This window comes from Cygnus olor, chromosome 5 (assembly GCF_009769625.2).
Source record: "Cygnus olor isolate bCygOlo1 chromosome 5, bCygOlo1.pri.v2, whole genome shotgun sequence".
In the NCBI taxonomy this organism is placed as follows: domain Eukaryota; kingdom Metazoa; phylum Chordata; class Aves; order Anseriformes; family Anatidae; genus Cygnus; species Cygnus olor.
This window is the reverse complement of record NC_049173.1, coordinates 31,522,045-31,539,470: the sequence shown is the minus strand read 5'-3', so window position 1 is coordinate 31,539,470 and position 17,426 is coordinate 31,522,045. Positions and strand designations below refer to the sequence as shown.

Below are 17,426 nucleotides of genomic sequence, written 5' to 3'. Positions count from 1 at the left end.
CATTGATACTCCAGCAAGACATACATAGGTCCTTTGCTGCTTAGTTACATTTATCTGTTCTTCACATACAGAAGAATGAGGAATGGAAAGGCCATCTGCCTCAATTTGTCCAAAATACCAGCTACTCTGAGTGGCATTTTGCACAGCAGAATCTGCTTGAATGTAGAAGGGAAGAGCAGCTATTTCCAACCCTTTGTATTTGTAAAGCGTGCTCTTCCAGGATGGCCTGGAGTAAGGCTTGTTGCCCCCAAACTGAGAACAGGTCCTGAAAACTTTAATCAGATCTAGGGACTTAAGTAAAACAAACAAAACAAACTCAGAATAAATCAGCATCAAGCAGAATGGATGCCAGAAAGTCAAACAAACGCCTTGTGATGGAGGAGGAGACGAGAACTAGTGCTGGTTGTTTCAGTGATAACTGAAGAGACCTTTGTCCGTGAGGCATGCGCCTCTGTCAGCTCCCTCCCTGAGCAGCACCAACTGTGTTGTCAAAGGGTTCGTTGGCTTCCAGCGGTGTAATACCAGCTCCACCTACCGGCTTTGGCACAGTCAAGAAAGCCAAATGAGCGCAGGACTCTGTGGTACGTTTTTGCTGCGTTGTGATGCTGGACATGGGTCAGGAAGAAACACTGGTTTTCCATTTGTGGCTCTTGATTGGTAATGTCAGCACAAGACAGTAAATTAGGTCCTGAAGCGTTGCAGCATCACCTTTTCAGGAGAGAATTAGACCTGCCAAAACCTAACTGTTTAGAGATTGGCATTTAATTGGAGACTGCATCCCGATCAAGCGATAGGTCCAGCCCCAGCAACTGGCAGCTTGCTCCAAAGGCTGTCTGACTCAGTCTAACTCAATTGGTGTGTAAACAGCAGGACTAAAAGAACCCATCTATCAGCTTAAGAGCAAAAAGGCTTTAAAAATTCTCCAAGTACACAAAGTATCTAGTTTTAAACTACCTATACTTTTACATAGAAATACTACACTTGAGTAGCATAATCCTGTGTTGCTCAAGGGGAGAGAAGACAGCCACTGAAGGCACCATGTTACAGGTATATGGATGAACACACTGGGAGCTTTCATGTGGTCCACCCTTTGGACACACCGAGCTACAGGAAATCAGACTTGGGCTTGGTCTATGCTTAAAATCATCATAAGAGTAACAGGAACTCATATTTTAAGACTTTTTTTAAAAATAAAGGAGCTTAAACTGAGAGTAAGTGGCAGAGTCATGATGTGTGCAGGTAGTGTTGCACTTGGGTGATGCTACACGTGGTTTAACTAGAAAGGGTGTTACGTTAAGCTGTTATGGGTTATTGTAGGAAAAGAAAGCTGTTTAGCTCTCAATCAAATAAACCCTTGCTGATATAAACAACATTTCCACTAGGATTTTTTTTTTATTTTTGGCTTATACAGCAACACCAGCCTTCCTACCAGTGGCAATAATTTACATGCTGGGAGATGTGCCAATCTAAATAACAACAACAAAAGACGAGCTGCTGATAACAGCACAGCAACGGAGAAAAACAAACCATCAGTAGGCATGGGCAGGTCCACAGTAGCACTGTCTGAAAGCAGTGTGTTCAGGCTGTGACTTACCAGCAGAGAGGTACTATCAAACAAGGAGGGTGATTTTTTAGCATGTGAGAAACCAGTAATCACAAGTGAAGTGTTAGCTCCCTGGCTCTGTGCCTTTTGACAATTCTCCCTTATCTCAGCATGAAACAGGCTCTCCCTACCCCCTTAAGCCTCCCAGGGGTATGGATCACACCAGCATTGTAACACATCATCATCATCCAGCTGCCAGTAATTTGTTCTCAAGATGGGGCAGAATAAAGTTAAAAAAGGGGAATCTAAGACAATATGACTGCAACTTTGTCAGAGCAGGGAGAGAGCCATTTCTGTTTAATATCAGCGACCAAAACAACGGACAGGCTAAAGGAGCACATTAGGCAGCATGCAGGAGGAAGGAACGAGGCTGAAAACCAAGTTTCTTAAAGCATCTTTTTGTCAAAAGCAGCACCTAATACAGTGAGTGACAAAAAAATAATAAAATAAACAGGCGATGGCTGAGGCTGATTAGCATCTCTGCGGAATATAATCTGCTGTAAACATTTGTTACACACACACACCTATCGAGCACAAGCCCACGCACAAATTCAGCATATCACTAAGGCCAGGGTTTGCCAGCATCCTCAAGAAAACGGGGATGGGAAGCTGGTGGCAGCCTGATCCTCCTGTGGCTGCTCTTCTCTAGAACTCCTTTTCCCCGTATTGGTGGGTGGAAGTAGCTCACAGTGTGCTTAAACAGAGGAAATCAATCCAGAGCATGAGCTGGCAGTGCCGTGTAATGATGCTAAGAATATGCTGCTCCTCTGTAATTGACAGGCTGTCTAGGATTTTGAGCTGAGAGAGTTTGCAGCCTGCCACGGGAGGAAGGACCACGCTGTGACTGCCGCTTTGTAGACAGGTGGCCAAGGCGGACGTTCCACAAAGTGGCTTTGTGTGGTCCCTCTGGGGAGATGCTGAGCACCACCAGCTCCTGCAACCCTCAGCTATTCCTAAAAGATGACCCCAGCATTTAAAATTGGGTTGAAAACCACAAACTCAGGTTCCTGATCATCACCCATGTGGGGTAGGATGGGCACCGGGATGTCATTGCAGGTGCCCCAAGCACTGGTGCTTCAAGAACCATTGCCAGACAGCAGGGTAGGACAGAGCTTTTGAAATAGTCTTTGAGTCCACCTGTCTGGCCTGTACCCACTCAGAGCCAAAAAACTCCTTGTGTGGGGCAATACAAACTCTGGGATAAACGATCCCTCCTCTAGCTCCTTAGAAATGAGGAGGATTCGGTCAGAAAAAGACTTTTCCAGGACAAGGCTGTGCAGGGGGAAATGCTTCGCTGCCCAGACTGGGGTGAAGCCTCGCTGGCCCGAGGTGGGCAAGCTCCAGCCCAGCCAGCAACAATTTATTATTTTGCTGTCATTTTCAAGCCACATCTCTCATCTAAAATGATCTTTTAAGAGCCTTCTGCTTTCCTTATCAGATTGTTCTGCTGTTTAAAATTAACAGCAGCTCTTGGCCAGACTGCGATATGGAAGTGAAGATTATTTTCTTCCTGCTGGTTATTTGGTGGAGATGAGTGCTCTCCTTTAAAGTCAGCTCTCAGCCAGTTTTAATAACACCGACCCACATTCATCAGATCGAGACAAATTAACAGCCTTCTCCTGCCAGAAGTCATCATTCTGCTGAGCGTCTTCTACGACCACTCTGAGAATTTCCATTCATGTTACCAACCAGACATTTCCATCCGATAAGGATTATTATTTTTAATTTTTCCTCACTTCAGTAAGCCACTGAGATGAAGAGATATTTCATAGGGAATCAGAGACTTCTGAAGACGAGGGAGCTGCTGGGAAGCGACCTGCTTTGGGGCTGGCACCCAGATCCCCAGCGGGTTAAATAACAAACAACCCTGCTACGCTATGCTCCCTTACCATGGGGTGTGCAGGGATTGGCACTTCTGACTTCGAAGAGAAACAAAGATTTGGTTTTCCTTCCTTTTTTTTCCCCCTTCCAGAACAAAACCTGCAAAGCCAGGATGATTTCTGGGTGCTCATTGCCCTTGCTCAGGGTCAGTAGAGCAAAGAGGTGGCACAGCCCGTGTTTGCTCCTTCTCCTGAGCCTTTGCGTGCTCACCCAGCCAGGGGCAGGGCTGCAGAGATGTGCAGAGCAAATATAAAAGCCCACATCAGCTCCTTACAGAGGTTCATGCTTTTCACAATCCCCTGTCCTGCAGTAAGTGATTGGAAGTGCCGGACACCTGCTGTGAACTCAGCTGCGTGGGTTTTTTTGCAGCTTTTTTCCCCCGAACTCCCAACATTTTCAGCTTTTTTTTTTTGTCCAATTTGGGATGCTCTGAGATGAAGCCCTTCACTGTCCAGCTGAAAATAGTTTAACTCCTGCCCTCCCCCAAAGCACAAACACAAATCCCCTTGGCCATCTCCTCCTGCCGTTCCCAAGGTAAATCACCAAGCCACTCAGATTTGCCAAGTCCTCCAAGTGGAGGACTAACCCAAATTCGCTCCTGAAGCCAGCCGGCAGCAGAAGGGCCATTGCCAGAGTAACAAGCAGCCCCTCGAGTGATTTGGGGGCACTTTTGGGCCAGAAAGGAGAAGTTTTTCGGCAGCTGCCTCACCGTGGGCTCCCCTTGGATGGCAAGGAACAAAAGCATGTGGCCACCACCAGCCCCACCCGAGCACCAGCCAGCCCTCCGGGTCAGCAGCCCTGCTCTCCCCAGGCTTAATTTCAGCTTGTTACCACTGAGCTTGTCATAACACTATTGCATAAGGTGAGGGATACACAGTAATCACTGCAGTCAGAGGACATTGACACTGTTGTTTGCCTCCCAGCAGCTATCAAATCTTTTTAGACGTCTTTCCTTGTGAACTCGATCCCACAACTGAAATCGATACTGAAGCAATACCCAGTCCCTCTCCTTTTAATTGCGTGATGTAACTACGGTGTGGTAATAAATACCCATTAAAACTAGTTGCTCCCCAGCCCCTGTTTCTAAGATCTTTACCCACACATCAATTCACCAAGATGAAATTATCTGGGAATTGCTTCCAAAATGAAAATCCAAGTGCAAAAACCCTCTCTGGCAGGGAAACAAACAGATTTCAAAGGCATTGCCAACATAAAGCCAAGAAGAAAGGAGAAAGAAGGGGCAGCAGAAGTTTAAGCCTTGCTCTTTGATCCTCTACTTCTTCAACAACCTAAATCTGTTGGGCACCTCCCTTGCCAACCTTAAACAAGGCAGCTAGGCTTCGTGAAGGCTAGGAGCTCAGAGCTCGATTCCTGCCATATATTTTTCCCTCCTATTTTAAGCTTATTTCTCATTTTATCTTAGGCTTTCCTTACAGCAGAACATCCCCGTCCCCACACCCACCCCCTGAACCTCCTCCAGCACTGCAGGTGAGGTTTGACAAGCAGGGGAAGAGCTACAAAGTGCATGGCTGCAGATAGCTCCCAGCAGGAATACAATGTGTGTTTTTGTGAGTTTTGGGGTTTTTGTGAGTACTCACATTTTTGTGCGATCTCTCCTCGCTTCTGTGCTCTGTAGGATCAGCTTCATTGACCTCTTCCATCAGCACAAAAACCCCTTTGCACCACAATGCCAGGGCTATGAAAACCCTCTCATCACCAGTCACAGCCCTTCCATCACCACCACCCCCCCACCCCCCCCCCAAAAACAAAACAAAACAAAACAAAAACAGAGCATCCCCATTTTTAATTTTGGTCTTACTCTAATTTTCGTTTTTAAAGCCCGTTAATTGCTAATTTCTAAGTTTAGCAAATCACTTCAGCTCCACCAAGCCCTGCCACAACAGAACAACAAAAGGAATGCATTTAACTTGGCTAATTCCCTCAAAAAAAAAAAAAATCAACCCAAACCAGCTCTGCTGTGACCTTTCATATCTATCCAGGGAATTGACTCCATCTGCCCCAGCACCTTTGCCTGATTTTGGCACAGCTGAAGCCTCAGCCCTGGCCCCCCTTCAGCTCCCCTGGGTTTAATCTCAATATCTGAGCACAGTGCTCACCTGTGCTGCCTCAAACCTGCCAAAAGAAGGTAAAATCAGTGACAAAAAGGGAAATCTCATTAAAATAGTTTCAACCCTGCTTCAAAGCTGTGTCCACACCTCCAACCTGAGCTGTGCTCTGTATAGCAAATTGCTTAGGCATAGACTGGATTTAGGAGCGGAATAATGATCGTGATTTCAGCCACGTGGATCATGCTTGCCTTTAATCCTGAATTTTTATTTTTTAAATACCAACTGATTGTGGCTGGATGATGTCTCCTGAGGCCACGCACCCGTCTCTCTTCAAATCCAAAACACAAAGCCCAAAGTGAATGGATGTGGGTGGAAATCAATACGACACAGAAATGCCCTCCTGCCATTCCATACCCTCACAGAGTGTGTCTAACATAAAATCAGCTTTTTTCCCCCCACCGAAGAAAGCAGAGAGGCCAAAACAGGAGATGAAGAAGATTGTTTACAGTGGCTCGTGGCTTAAAAAAGCTGCAACCACTTCCATCACTTTAATAAAAACCTTAGCTTGTCTGTAGTAGTGTTTTAGTGGCTACTTATCCCCCAATTCCAGAATAGCAGGAGATGGAGGAAGAGGCTGCTCTCTCAATACCCCAAGGTATTAATGCAAAGCTAAGGAATAAGAAGGGAAAGAAAAGCCCAAATTTCCCTGAAGCATACCTGTTTAAAACTAGCCTAATTCATTCTAAGGATGAAGAGATTCAGGCTTATTTTTTTTTAAAGGTATTTGTGTTATTTGTAAACACAGAGAGGAGGGAAGAGTCAAGCAATCTAAATCCAGTCCTGCTTCTTGCATGACTCAAAGCACATTGCAGAAGCTTTTTTTTTTCAAGTGTTTGTGCAAAGGGCATTTTAGTGATGAAACTTTTTCTCTGTGTTCTTAAAAATGTCGATATTGAAGTTACCTTGAAGGTAAAAGGCCCGTGGATCGTGCAGGTCATCTATTTCTGGTGTGTGCAGCCATGTCTCTGTGATGAGAGGTGACCCAAAGTGTGCCTGGTGAAAGTTGGTGCTTCAGTGGGAAGAAAAATCGTCACATGCTGACAGTCTTTGACTCCCATTTGTACTAATATGACCCAAACTTGCAGCAATTCTGCTTTATGTTATTGTAGCCGCACCCTTTGCTGGCATATGTGCCACAGTTGGTCATCCCTTGACCCATGGCTGGGCTGCTGTCACACCACAGCTGCCCTTGGCCCATGGTTGGGCTGTCCTTGCCCCCACTACTGGGTGTCCATCATCCCACGGTTATCCTTGCCCTGTGGCTGGGCATCCATTGCCCCATGGCTGCCATCATCCCATAGCCACCCTCACCCCATGGCTGCCCTCGCCCCAGGGCTGGGACATCCTTACTCCATGGTTGGGTGCCCATTACCCCAACCATGATTACCCCACAGCTGTCCTTGCCCCACAGCTGGGCCATATTCACCCCTTGGCTCCTCCTGTCCCATGACTGGGACATCTTTACCCCATGGCTGGGTGTCCATCACACCATGGTTGGGTGTCCACTGACCAACGGCTGGGCCACCCTCAGTCCATAGCTGCCATCATTCCGCATCACCCCATGGCTGCTCTCGCCCTATGACTGGGTCATTTTTACCCCATGATTTGGTGTCCATCATCCCACAGCTGTCCTTGCCCCATGGCTGGGCCATACTCATCCCACAGTTGGGTGTCCATAAACCCACGGTTAGGTGTCCATAACCCCATGACTGGGTGCCCATAACCCCACGTTTAGGTGCCCACCACCCCATAGCAGGACCGCCGCCACCTCACTCTGCCCTCACCCCACAGCTTGGTGCCCAACACCTCACGCCAGGACCACCCTCACCCCACACCAAGACCACCCTCACCCCACAGCTGGGTGTCCATCACCCCACAGCAGTCCCACCCCTGCCCCACAGCCACCCTTGCCCCCTCCCTCCCTCCCTCTCCCCCAGCCGGGGGTCCCGTCGGGGAGCTCCGCATGGTCCCTGTGCCCACCCACCCCATTTCCCCCTTCCCATGGGACCGACCCCCCTCTCACCACAGCCCAGGGGGGGTGAGCAGGCCGTCCCCACGCGTACCAGGAATACCCACCCCGCGGGTGGGAACGCCGCGCTCCTCCCCGGCTTTTAATCCCGCTGCTCCGGCACCGCATCGCCGCAAAAATAAGGGGCGAGATCGGGGATGGCAGCGGAGGGAGGGCTTGCGGTGGATATCAGCCCCTGAACGAAACCCCATGCCCCATCCTAGCTGGGACAACTGGGGAACGGTGGGATCCCGGAGGAGCTCCCCATGCCTGCCCAGGTGGATCGTGGACAGTGAGTGCGCACCAGAGCGGGGATCGAGAGCGGACTCGACTCCCACCTCCTTAAGGGAACAAAAAGAATATTTTATTCTTTCAATTGATCATCAGATTTGCTTCTACTTTCCATCCAGGTTTTGTTTTCCAGGGCAGGGCGTGCAGACCCAGCCCTACATCACTTGCAGCGTGAAGTAGCAAACTATAATATCTCTCAGTAAGCTCTGATTGGTTATTTAATTAATACAATTTTGACCATCCACAAGGGGTAAGGAGATTTTTCCAGGTCCCGGTGAGGGGGACAGAAAGGTAAATTTGACAGCGTGGGGCCCTGGGGGTTAATTCTGCATTTTCCTGCACTTTCTGCTATAATAGATTTGCCTCCCCCCCCTTGTGCTGCCGTCAGGAGTTTTTTGGAGCTGCCGGGGCAGCAGCCACGCGCTCCATCCTGCCGCCGTCGCTGCAAGGAGAAAGCAATCCAGGGAAGGAGAAGACGAAGTGCCACAGGTAATTAACCAAAGTGATGGGGAAAGGGCGAGAGGGAGGATTGAGCACAGGGTCGGAGAGAGCGGGATGTTACGAGACATCTCAGCCAGAGCAGCAGTGGGAAGGCAACAGGGAAATACCCAGTTTTCCTGGGGGAAATACCCAAGGGAATGAGATAAGGGGATGGGGGAGAGGCGGTGAGGAGATAAGGGGATGGGGGAGAGGTGGGTGACATCCCTCCTGCTGAGCGGGGTGGCTGGAGGCAGGGGCTGGGGCTGGCAGGTGAAACACCAAGAACAAGAAGAAATGTGGGAGCGCCCCTTCCCCCCCCCCCCCCCCCCCCGCATGTCTGCACAGCTCCAGGCTACTTTCCATGCAGCATCCCAAGCTGCTGCCCCTAGGCTGGCAGCTCCCTGCAGAAGCACAGCCGCCTGGTTAACCTCTTCCTAGCCAAGTTCCCATTTTCCCCACACCAAAGCACCAAAGCTCGGACGTGTCTGCCCCTGTTCAGTCTTTAAAAAAAAAAATCACTGCTGGTGGGGGCTGGAAAAGAGGACCTAGACCTCGGGGACAGACCTTGGTTTTTCTGGGTAGAAGAACCCCAGCACTTTTTTTTCCTGTTCAGGGCTAATTGTCTGGTCTTTGCCCGACTCCAAGGCAGGGAGGAGAAGCAGAGCTGGTCCCACCTCGGCATGGCTCACAGCCAGCTCCCGAATGACTCCTGGCAGAACGGCTCAGCCCCTCTCTTCACTGGCCTTGACCTCCTCCTGGAGCTCAAACCGCTCTTCATCCCACTCTACGCCACCCTGGTGGCCGTGGCGTGCACGGGGAACCTCTTTCTCATCCTCCTCATCGCTCTCACCAAGAAGCTGCACTGCACCACCAATTTCCTGATAGGGAACCTGGCTGCAGCCGACTTCATCATGTGCCTGGCCTGCGTCCCGCTGACCGTCTCCTATGCCTTCGAGGTGCGGGGCTGGCTCTTTGGGATGTTCATGTGCTACTTCATCACCTTGATGCAGGCCGCCACCGTCTTTGTCTCGGTGCTGTCCCTCACCGCCATTGCTGTTGACCGGTACGTTGTCGTGGCGTACCCCATCCGCCGGAGGATCAGCCGCAAGTCCTGCGTCTGCATAGTGGCCTGCATCTGGTTGTTCTCCATCATGGCCTCTGTCCCGACCTCCCTGCACACCCAGTACTTGGATCTCAACACCATTGGCCATGACATGATCATCTGCGAAGAGTTTTGGAAGCATGAGGAGAGGGAGCGGCTACTGTACTCGTGCTTGATGCTCCTCCTGTCCTACATGCTCCCACTGTTGGCCGTATCAGTCTCCTTCTGTGCCATTACCTACCACCTGCGGCGGAGGAACGTCCCGGGTGCTGCCTACCCCTGCCAAGACAAATGGACCAAAACAAAGCAGAAAACCTTCCGCGTGCTCACCGTCTCGGTGGTGTGCTTCGCAATCTGCTGGCTGCCCCTCCAGGTGGTGAACTTCATCAGAGACATCGACGAGGAGTTCACCATCTTGGACAAGAGGTACGTGAATGTCATCCAGGTCTCATGCCACTTGATCGCCATGAGCTCTGCCTGCTATAACCCCTTCATCTATGCCTCCCTCCATGACAAGTTCCGCTTCCACCTCAGCAGCTACTTCTACCGCAAGAAGAAGAGCTCCAGCATCGTGTCCTGCAAGGCCTCGCGATTCAACACCTGCTCCACGTTGGCAGATGCTCCAGCTGGGATCTCGGATAAGATAGCTTTGCAAACCAGGTTCTCTTAGCTGAAGTTCCCCAAAAGACTTACTTGGTCTCAGATCTGGCGTGCACTTTGCTTTAGGCTGGACGTAGGAGCTGGTTGTGGTGGTTTGTTGCTGTTCCCAGAAGATTTCTTGTGCCTGACAAGCGGCAAGCGCAAGGCAAGCAGCAGATGGGATGGGTGTCTTTGAGGAGCAGCTCCTCTGAGCATCTCAAGGATGTTTTCTTCTTGGCAGCAAAGCAAAATGGTGCAACAACAACCACCACAGCCACACAAAGGTGGAGCAGTCCTGAGCAGGACTTGCCTGCTAGCCCTTGTGCAGACACACAGGACCTCGGGTAGGTGTTTCCATCAGGCACAGCTAGAGAGAAGCAAGTGTCAATGAAATAGTTGTTGCTTGCCTGTTGGAACAGAACAACGTATGTATATCCAGATGAATGACTGGACACATAACCAGTCTGATATAGTGCTCTAAGCCTCAGTTTTCAGGAACGCTTACACATCAACACGTCCAGAGTCTGCCTCGACATTCGCCCTTGCTCCATGTGCCAAGGAGAAGTGCTGGGTCGTGCAGCGCGGCTGGATATGGGGTCTATACCCTATATCTCCAATCACAGCTGGCTATAGTAGGTGGCTGGTCTTGTATCCAGCACGAAAGACCTCTCCTCGTGGTGTATTCAGGGGTGGGTCAGCTTCTCAGCAAGGCGTTCGGTGCATTTAACACACGTTGGGTGCATTTAAACAAGTCTTTGGGCTGCACATCTTCATTTTGCGGGATAAAGATTGTTCCTAAGCAACAGATAGCATTTTCTGCCTCTGGAGGAACACTAGCTCTCACAGGTAGCAGTTAAATAGCTGTGCATTTTTTTGTTTGTTTAAATTGCAGTCCATTGGTGAAAGCACAATATACAGCCAGAAGCATGCATTTTTCTGACAGCGAGCGTGTGGGTGCATGCGGCTGCCTGTAGCAGATGGCTTGTTTTGAATGGGGGGAAGACTTCCATAATCTACTTGTCCTTCTGAAGGAGTCATCTGTGTAATCTCACTTGGAGGTCCCCATTTCTCAAGTCATCAGCATGCAGCCAAACAAGGCAGACGTAGCCGGGGCACATCAGTAAGCTTCGGGCAGTTCTTCATAGACAGGCAGGGCTCAAGGGAATGGGGTGGTTGGTGAGTACAATGTCAGTTTGTGTGCTTGCTGGGGAAGAAGTTTTAATCCCTGCTCAGAGTAGTTTAAGACCATGTACATCCATGTTCATGCTCCTTGGGTGGCAGTGGGAATCCCGGTGATGGACTGCTGTAACCCAGAAACTGCTGGATAAAGGGTGGGTTGGACTCTTCTTGGTGTCTCCAGATGCTTGGCACATCTGAGGTCCATTAGCAGGGCTGTGCAAGCAGCACAGCAAGAAGGCATCATCTCTTTGTTGGCCAGCTCAGCTTTAACCTCTTGATTTCCCATGAGGAATCGTTTGGAGACATCAGCCCAAGGGCACCAGCACAGAATCACAGAATTGCGCTGGTTGGAAGGGACCTCAATGCCTGTCCAGTTCCAACCCCCTGCCATGGCAGGGATGCCACCCACTAGATCAGGTTGCATAGGGTCTTGTCCAACCTGGCCTTGCACACCTCCACGGATGCTCACTATGAGCGCTGAGTTTCAGGGTCACAACTGCTGCAGGCTACCTAAGGCAACGCCTTTGTGCCACCATCCACTGCTGTGCTCCATGGGGCCAAGCAACAGATCTCCCACTGCTCTTCACAGCCAGGGATAGGACTTCAAAGCCCCCAGCTGGCAGGTCCTCACCTCTGGATGAAAGCTCTCCATGGCCTTGGCTGTCACTCCTCCAGTGCAAATGAAGCTGGCGGACCCTAACAATTTTGGGGAACTACGTGCTGTTGGCTCACCTTCCTGCTGCAACATTTATGGTCCTAATGGCCATCCCGGCACATTATCGTGTGTTCAGCTGGCTGAGATGGGGACCCACCAAACGCAATGCCACTCACCCCATTTGCTTCTCGCAGCTTTCCCATGGCTATGTGCTCAGGAGCAGAGGCCAGAACTGCTCGTGCTGGAGGAGCAAACCAGAGCAAGCCAGGAGCACTGCTTGTCCCTTCCTCTAATAAAGGCTTAAAAAGCTCAGGCTGTGTGTTTGTATTGATTCAAATCCCAAAAAAATAAGGCCTGCAGTTGCTCTCCTTGAGCGCAACTTGATCACATCGCAAGAAACCAATCAATCTGGAGATGTTTTTCTCTGCCACCATCGCTGGCTGCTGCTCGGGGGTCAGCCGCTGATCAGGGCTGGAGCACTGGGGCTGCCTGAGGTTTTGTGAGAGCTCTGCCAAGAAATAGCTCTGTATTTTATTTTATTTTTTTCATTTACAAGGTAATGACTCATGATGTGTTTTTGCTCACTTTGATTTCTCACCACAGCACCACAAATATCCCGTACCTGCATGAAATTTTGCAGTAGAAAATAATTGGTCTTGCAGGCAAGGGCAGCCTCTGAGCCGCTTCTCTTCATGCTGGGAGAAGTCCCAGCATTACAAGAAAAGGCACAAACCTCCCAAATCTCCAGGCGTATTCTTATGTAATAAACCTGCCCATCAGGGACTTAAAAACCAAACCGGTACCGGGATGAGAATGTCAGCAGGCAGCACAAAACCTAGCAAAGAAAAGGGTAATGAAGTTTAAAAGCTAGCTTTTATGCTGATACATGTAAGGTGAATGTTTTCAGGGCTGAAATATGGGGGTTTCCTATTCAACAGGTCCAATTCCAGACAGCTTCCCTGGAGCCAGCATTGCTTTAAAGCCTCCCGTGCTCTGCAGCAGCAAGAGGGGCTCTGAGCTTCTGAGGGCGGTGAGATGGGTACAGAGCTATTTTGCCATTTGGCTTTTTGGCGGAGGCCTTGGGAAGGCACTAAAACGGCCTGGAGTTACTAAAAGCATTTAAGAATCTTGCAGTTTTGGTGGAAAAATGGATGTCGCTGGTAACTCTGCACTAAACTGGGCCACTACACTAAGTCCTGCTTGTCTGCATGTTGCTGAAGAGCACATGGTGCTCACAGAAGCACTGTGCTTGATATGAGCACTTCTACTTTTAATTAACTCAGGAAAAAAAATGGTATGGAAAAGTCATTAAGTCACCCCTTCCATCACACAGTGGTCATGTTTCCCAGCTGGGTGCGAATCGTGCTGCTGAGCACAGGATCAGAGGAAGTCCTGGACAGGGGTGAATCAGGTGGGACTCAGCCAAGTGCTCGCGATCATCTTTAGTTAATGTTTTTCACAATAATCACATTTCCTCCCTGGCCTTTCAGCTTAGTCAAGCTGCTTGGCTGCTCTGATTTCAGCCGTGTGGGTTGTGTTTCCTTGGGAGAGGAGAAGCACAGATCCAGGAGGAGGATGGACAGACGGACAGATTATCTGCTGGGCTCATGTTCTCCGGGCAGTTAGAGCTGCTTTGCTCACCTGAGCTCTTAGTGATGCTGCCATCATGGTTTCTCTACCAAGCACAGAGCTGCCTATGAATCAACAGAAAAAAAAACAAAACAAAAAAACCAAACCAAAACAAAAAAAAAACAAAGGCCAACTCCACGAGCGCTCAGGATGCTAGATAGTTTTTTCTAGATTATTTAAAGTGCTGCTTGTTCCAGTTGTACTCGGTAGCCAACATCAAACGCCACAAATAGAAATGCAAATGGGCCTTTTCATCTTGGATTTTCTGACTCCTTTGCAGCAAAGCCCATTGCAAGCAGGCACGCGCTGCTCCGTGCGGCTGTGCTCCTCCGTGGCGAGGATTGCTTTGTTCTGCCATGCAGCTTGAAAATAAAGGACTCAGAGCCTGGGAGGAGAAAAAAACAACACATCAATCCTTAAAAAATGTGAAAAAGTAAATAATTTAAAAAAACACACCATAGTGCTGCTGCAAAGGGGAGCTAAAACAGACAGGGATGTGTCACTCCCACCTTGTAACTGATGCTAACACCAGGGTATCGTGGGGTTTGCATGTGGTTTGGGTTTGAAATAGCCAAAGTATCCAATACAATAGAGACCTGTCTTAATTAGGAGGATTTTTTTGGTGTGCCAGCTGGATATCCCCAGGAGGGAGGGAAGGGAAAATGGACTCCACCTGGCCTGGCTGCAGCCGCTGTCCCCACTCTGTGCTTTGGCTTGTAGAGCTGCTGCAAGGAGGAGGTTTTCCCTGTGCTAAATACTGCACGGAAATCCCCAAATCCCCGTTTCACTTACGAGTTGAGCTAAACCTTTCAGTGACCTTTCCGCCTCATTACGTGCCGTGAGAACCAGCAGGGAGGATTTTCTCCCCCATGCCCAGCCCGGGCTCTGCGCATCCCTGCTGCCCAGTTCTCCGGATGCCAATCTCCTGCTAGCAAAGCCCAGGCATGCCTGCTGCCAGCGGAACTTTATTTTTCTCCTCTGAAGACAAACAGATCAAGAAGAGGCTGTTTTAATCAAGCTGGGGGCAAGTTTTGGGTCCCACTGGGGCTGTAGGACCTGCCCCCAAAGTCACTACATGGTCCCCAAGTCAAAGTCACCTTGGGGTGGATAAGGCTGGACCATCTGTTCCTCGATGGATGCCTGCCTGGTCTTGCTGCTGCACATGTTTTGAGGCAGGAAGAAGCTTTTCCGGACTTTATACAGATTTTTTCCCCCCATGGGATGAAGCGGTCTGGAGAACATTATCAGTGCATGGTATTGAACAGCGTTCAGGGCTTTATGAGCAAGGCTCTCCTCTTGCTTAGTCTCACAGCAAACACGAACCACAAAAGCGAAATCTTTTTGACCTTTGGCTAAAGATGCAGAGAACACAAATTAAAGAGTCTGAGCATATGCAATGTAAAGTCTTAAATAAGCAATTCACTCCAGCGTCAGCCCTTATTTCCTGATCCTATTGCCCTGGAAAGCTGTAGGGATTTCTCCCTCTTAACTCTTAGCCAGCTGGACAGAAATGGAGCTGGTCTTGCAGTGGGAGAAGACCTGCAAAATCCCAGGAGGAGGGTGTTAAGGGAACAGAGGGATTTCCTACAGCGATGGGTTTGTGTGAGTGGGGAAAAATGTTTTGGGGCCATGTGTGGGTCTATGGCACAGGCTTGCTCTGCCCAAGGTCTCACTGAAGATCTAGGGGTTAAAAAACCTCTTGTGGTCCATGGGTACCTGCTGTGATGTGAAGCTCACCTCCGCACCCATGGTGTCCCCTGAAGGGGTGCCAGTCCATCCCCACATGCTCAAGAGTACTGAAGAATCAATTTTTTTTTGTGTCTTTGGAAGACCATACAAGGTTTGCTGTTCTATGCACCATCATACTTAGGGGATGAGGATGTGACCTGAGATGCAAGCCCATTTCTTCCCAAAGGATGCTGAGAAATGAAGGTCAATTCCTTTCAGATTCTTTACATGAAGAAAGACAGACAGGCAGACAGAAGGAAAGAAAGAACATTCCACTTTTTACCCAAGAGAAGACAAATAAAACAAAGAGGTCCTTCGTCCGCAGGACCCTGGTCCTTTTTGCTTATTTTCAGCAACTGACGAAAATCCCTGCAGATTCCAAGCCAAATCAAGCCTCTTCCAAAATCAAGGTTGCATTAGAAGCATTTACTAAATGGGCAGAGTTGGCAGATTCTCTGTTTTATATCTGTCAACAGACAAAATTTAGGTCTGTACCTATCTCCAAGTCTTAAAAATTGAGCGAATGGGGGCAGGATCCTAACCCTTCTCCCCCCCCCCCCCTGCCCCGAATTCATCTGCATTTCCTACTATTTTGTCCAACTTAGCTTTAATTGACCTAAAAGGATGGCATTTTTACTACTTGCCTTAGGCTGTTAGTCCTCCCTCAAACCAATAGCACCATAGGAAATCAGAAGCTGTTATCCACTGTCGATTTTTTCTTTCTTAATTTCCTCTCATCACAAGCTCTATTACCTCACCCTTAATTAAAACCCCTTGAATTCCCCTAATTAACTCCTCTTGTCTCTTTTTTTCTCCTTTTTTTTTTTTTCCCCAGCTGGGTCTCAGAGGCACTAACGGGCAGCTTTGAAAGAGGATCCCACCATCCATCGTGGTGGCCCAAAGCAGGGTTGCCTCTGTGATTTCTTCCTCTCTCCTTCTCAGCCTCTTTTATATATTCCTATAATCTGAAATAACTCATGTCTCCAAGACCATTAAAAAAAAATCAGTTCTGGGGAACTGATCTACAAAGAATACAAGGTTTCCTTGTCCATATTTTCATGCTTGACTAGAATTTGTCATTCTCAAATGCCAGGAGAACAAATCCCCACCCCCGTGTTTCCCCCCTTGAGTTGTTTTGCTCATCTCCCCAAATTACGTGCAGGAAATGGGAAAATACTGTTTTGCAAGTGTGAGCTAAAACCCAATGTCTTCTGAGAATAAATTCATAACCACTCCACAAATTCAGGAACCACAGTCTCTGATTCAAAGAAACTGGATATATAAAGAAGAACACAATTTGCTCACTTAATGAAAGTAAATTAGACAAATCAGTGATAAAATATGTTTGAAGGCTGACTCTGTGGAGCTTTCCTCAACAGGATCCTCTTAGCTTGTTCTACCAGGAACTGGCAGCTATAAAAGGGGCAACTTTGTTGAACCATCTTCCGTTATTAAGTCTTTTGTTGAATATTTTGCTTAAGCATATTTTCTCCTCACAAACTCTCTTGTCACCTAAAATATGGTTGCTAACCCAGTGATCTTGCCAGCTTAGCATTGCTCTTGGTCTCAACTGCAACCCACAAATAGCCTTGTGACAGCCTGTTGCCATAAGCTAAAGAGATACTAAACTACCCAAAATCTAGACAGCTAACATTTTTATTTTTATTTTATTTTTATTTTTTATTTTTATTAGTATGAAAGTCTTGAATGTAGGATATGACCTCCAGGATGAAGATTCATCATCAGCCATCTGCAATCATTCTCATGTTGCTTAAATGTTTTATCAGATGATTTATTAAAACTGATAACGACGCCTGGGTTGGGTCTTTGCACATTTCAGTTGTCCAATCAGTTTTTGGCTGCACATATCTGAGCTACAATTAATTTCCAGCTCTGAGATTAATCCTTGTTTAACTGTCAAGATGAGATACAAGATGATCTGCTTTTCAGCTGAGGAAAATATTTTTGATTTATGAAATTGTTCTCTGTTAACCCCAAGACATTTCAATGCTGGCAGCATGGGACCTCTAACAAATGCTCCTTGGACTGCAACCCTCACAGTCCTTCCCGTCATATTACAGACAGGTATTTAGAGAACTGAT

The 17,426-nt window shown here is 48.4% G+C and overlaps 1 protein-coding gene across 1 annotated transcript; it reads left to right on the top strand.

The window, feature by feature from the left end:
* Positions 1-7,710: 7,710 nt before the first annotated feature.
* LOC121071439 (prolactin-releasing peptide receptor-like) lies at positions 7,711-13,702 on the top strand. The gene is made up of 3 exons (XM_040559696.1): positions 7,711-7,913; positions 8,301-8,401; positions 9,006-13,702. Exon 3 carries the CDS (start codon positions 9,073-9,075, stop codon positions 10,162-10,164), a length of 1,092 nt encoding a protein of 363 aa, XP_040415630.1. The 5' UTR covers positions 7,711-7,913; positions 8,301-8,401; positions 9,006-9,072; the 3' UTR covers positions 10,165-13,702.
* Positions 13,703-17,426: the final 3,724 nt, after the last annotated feature.

Bases quoted from the DNA above. Each gene is read 5' to 3' on its own strand.
- LOC121071439 (XM_040559696.1), top strand. From the start codon at position 9,073: ATGGCTCACAGCCAGCTCCCGAATGACTCCTGGCAGAACGGCTCAGCC.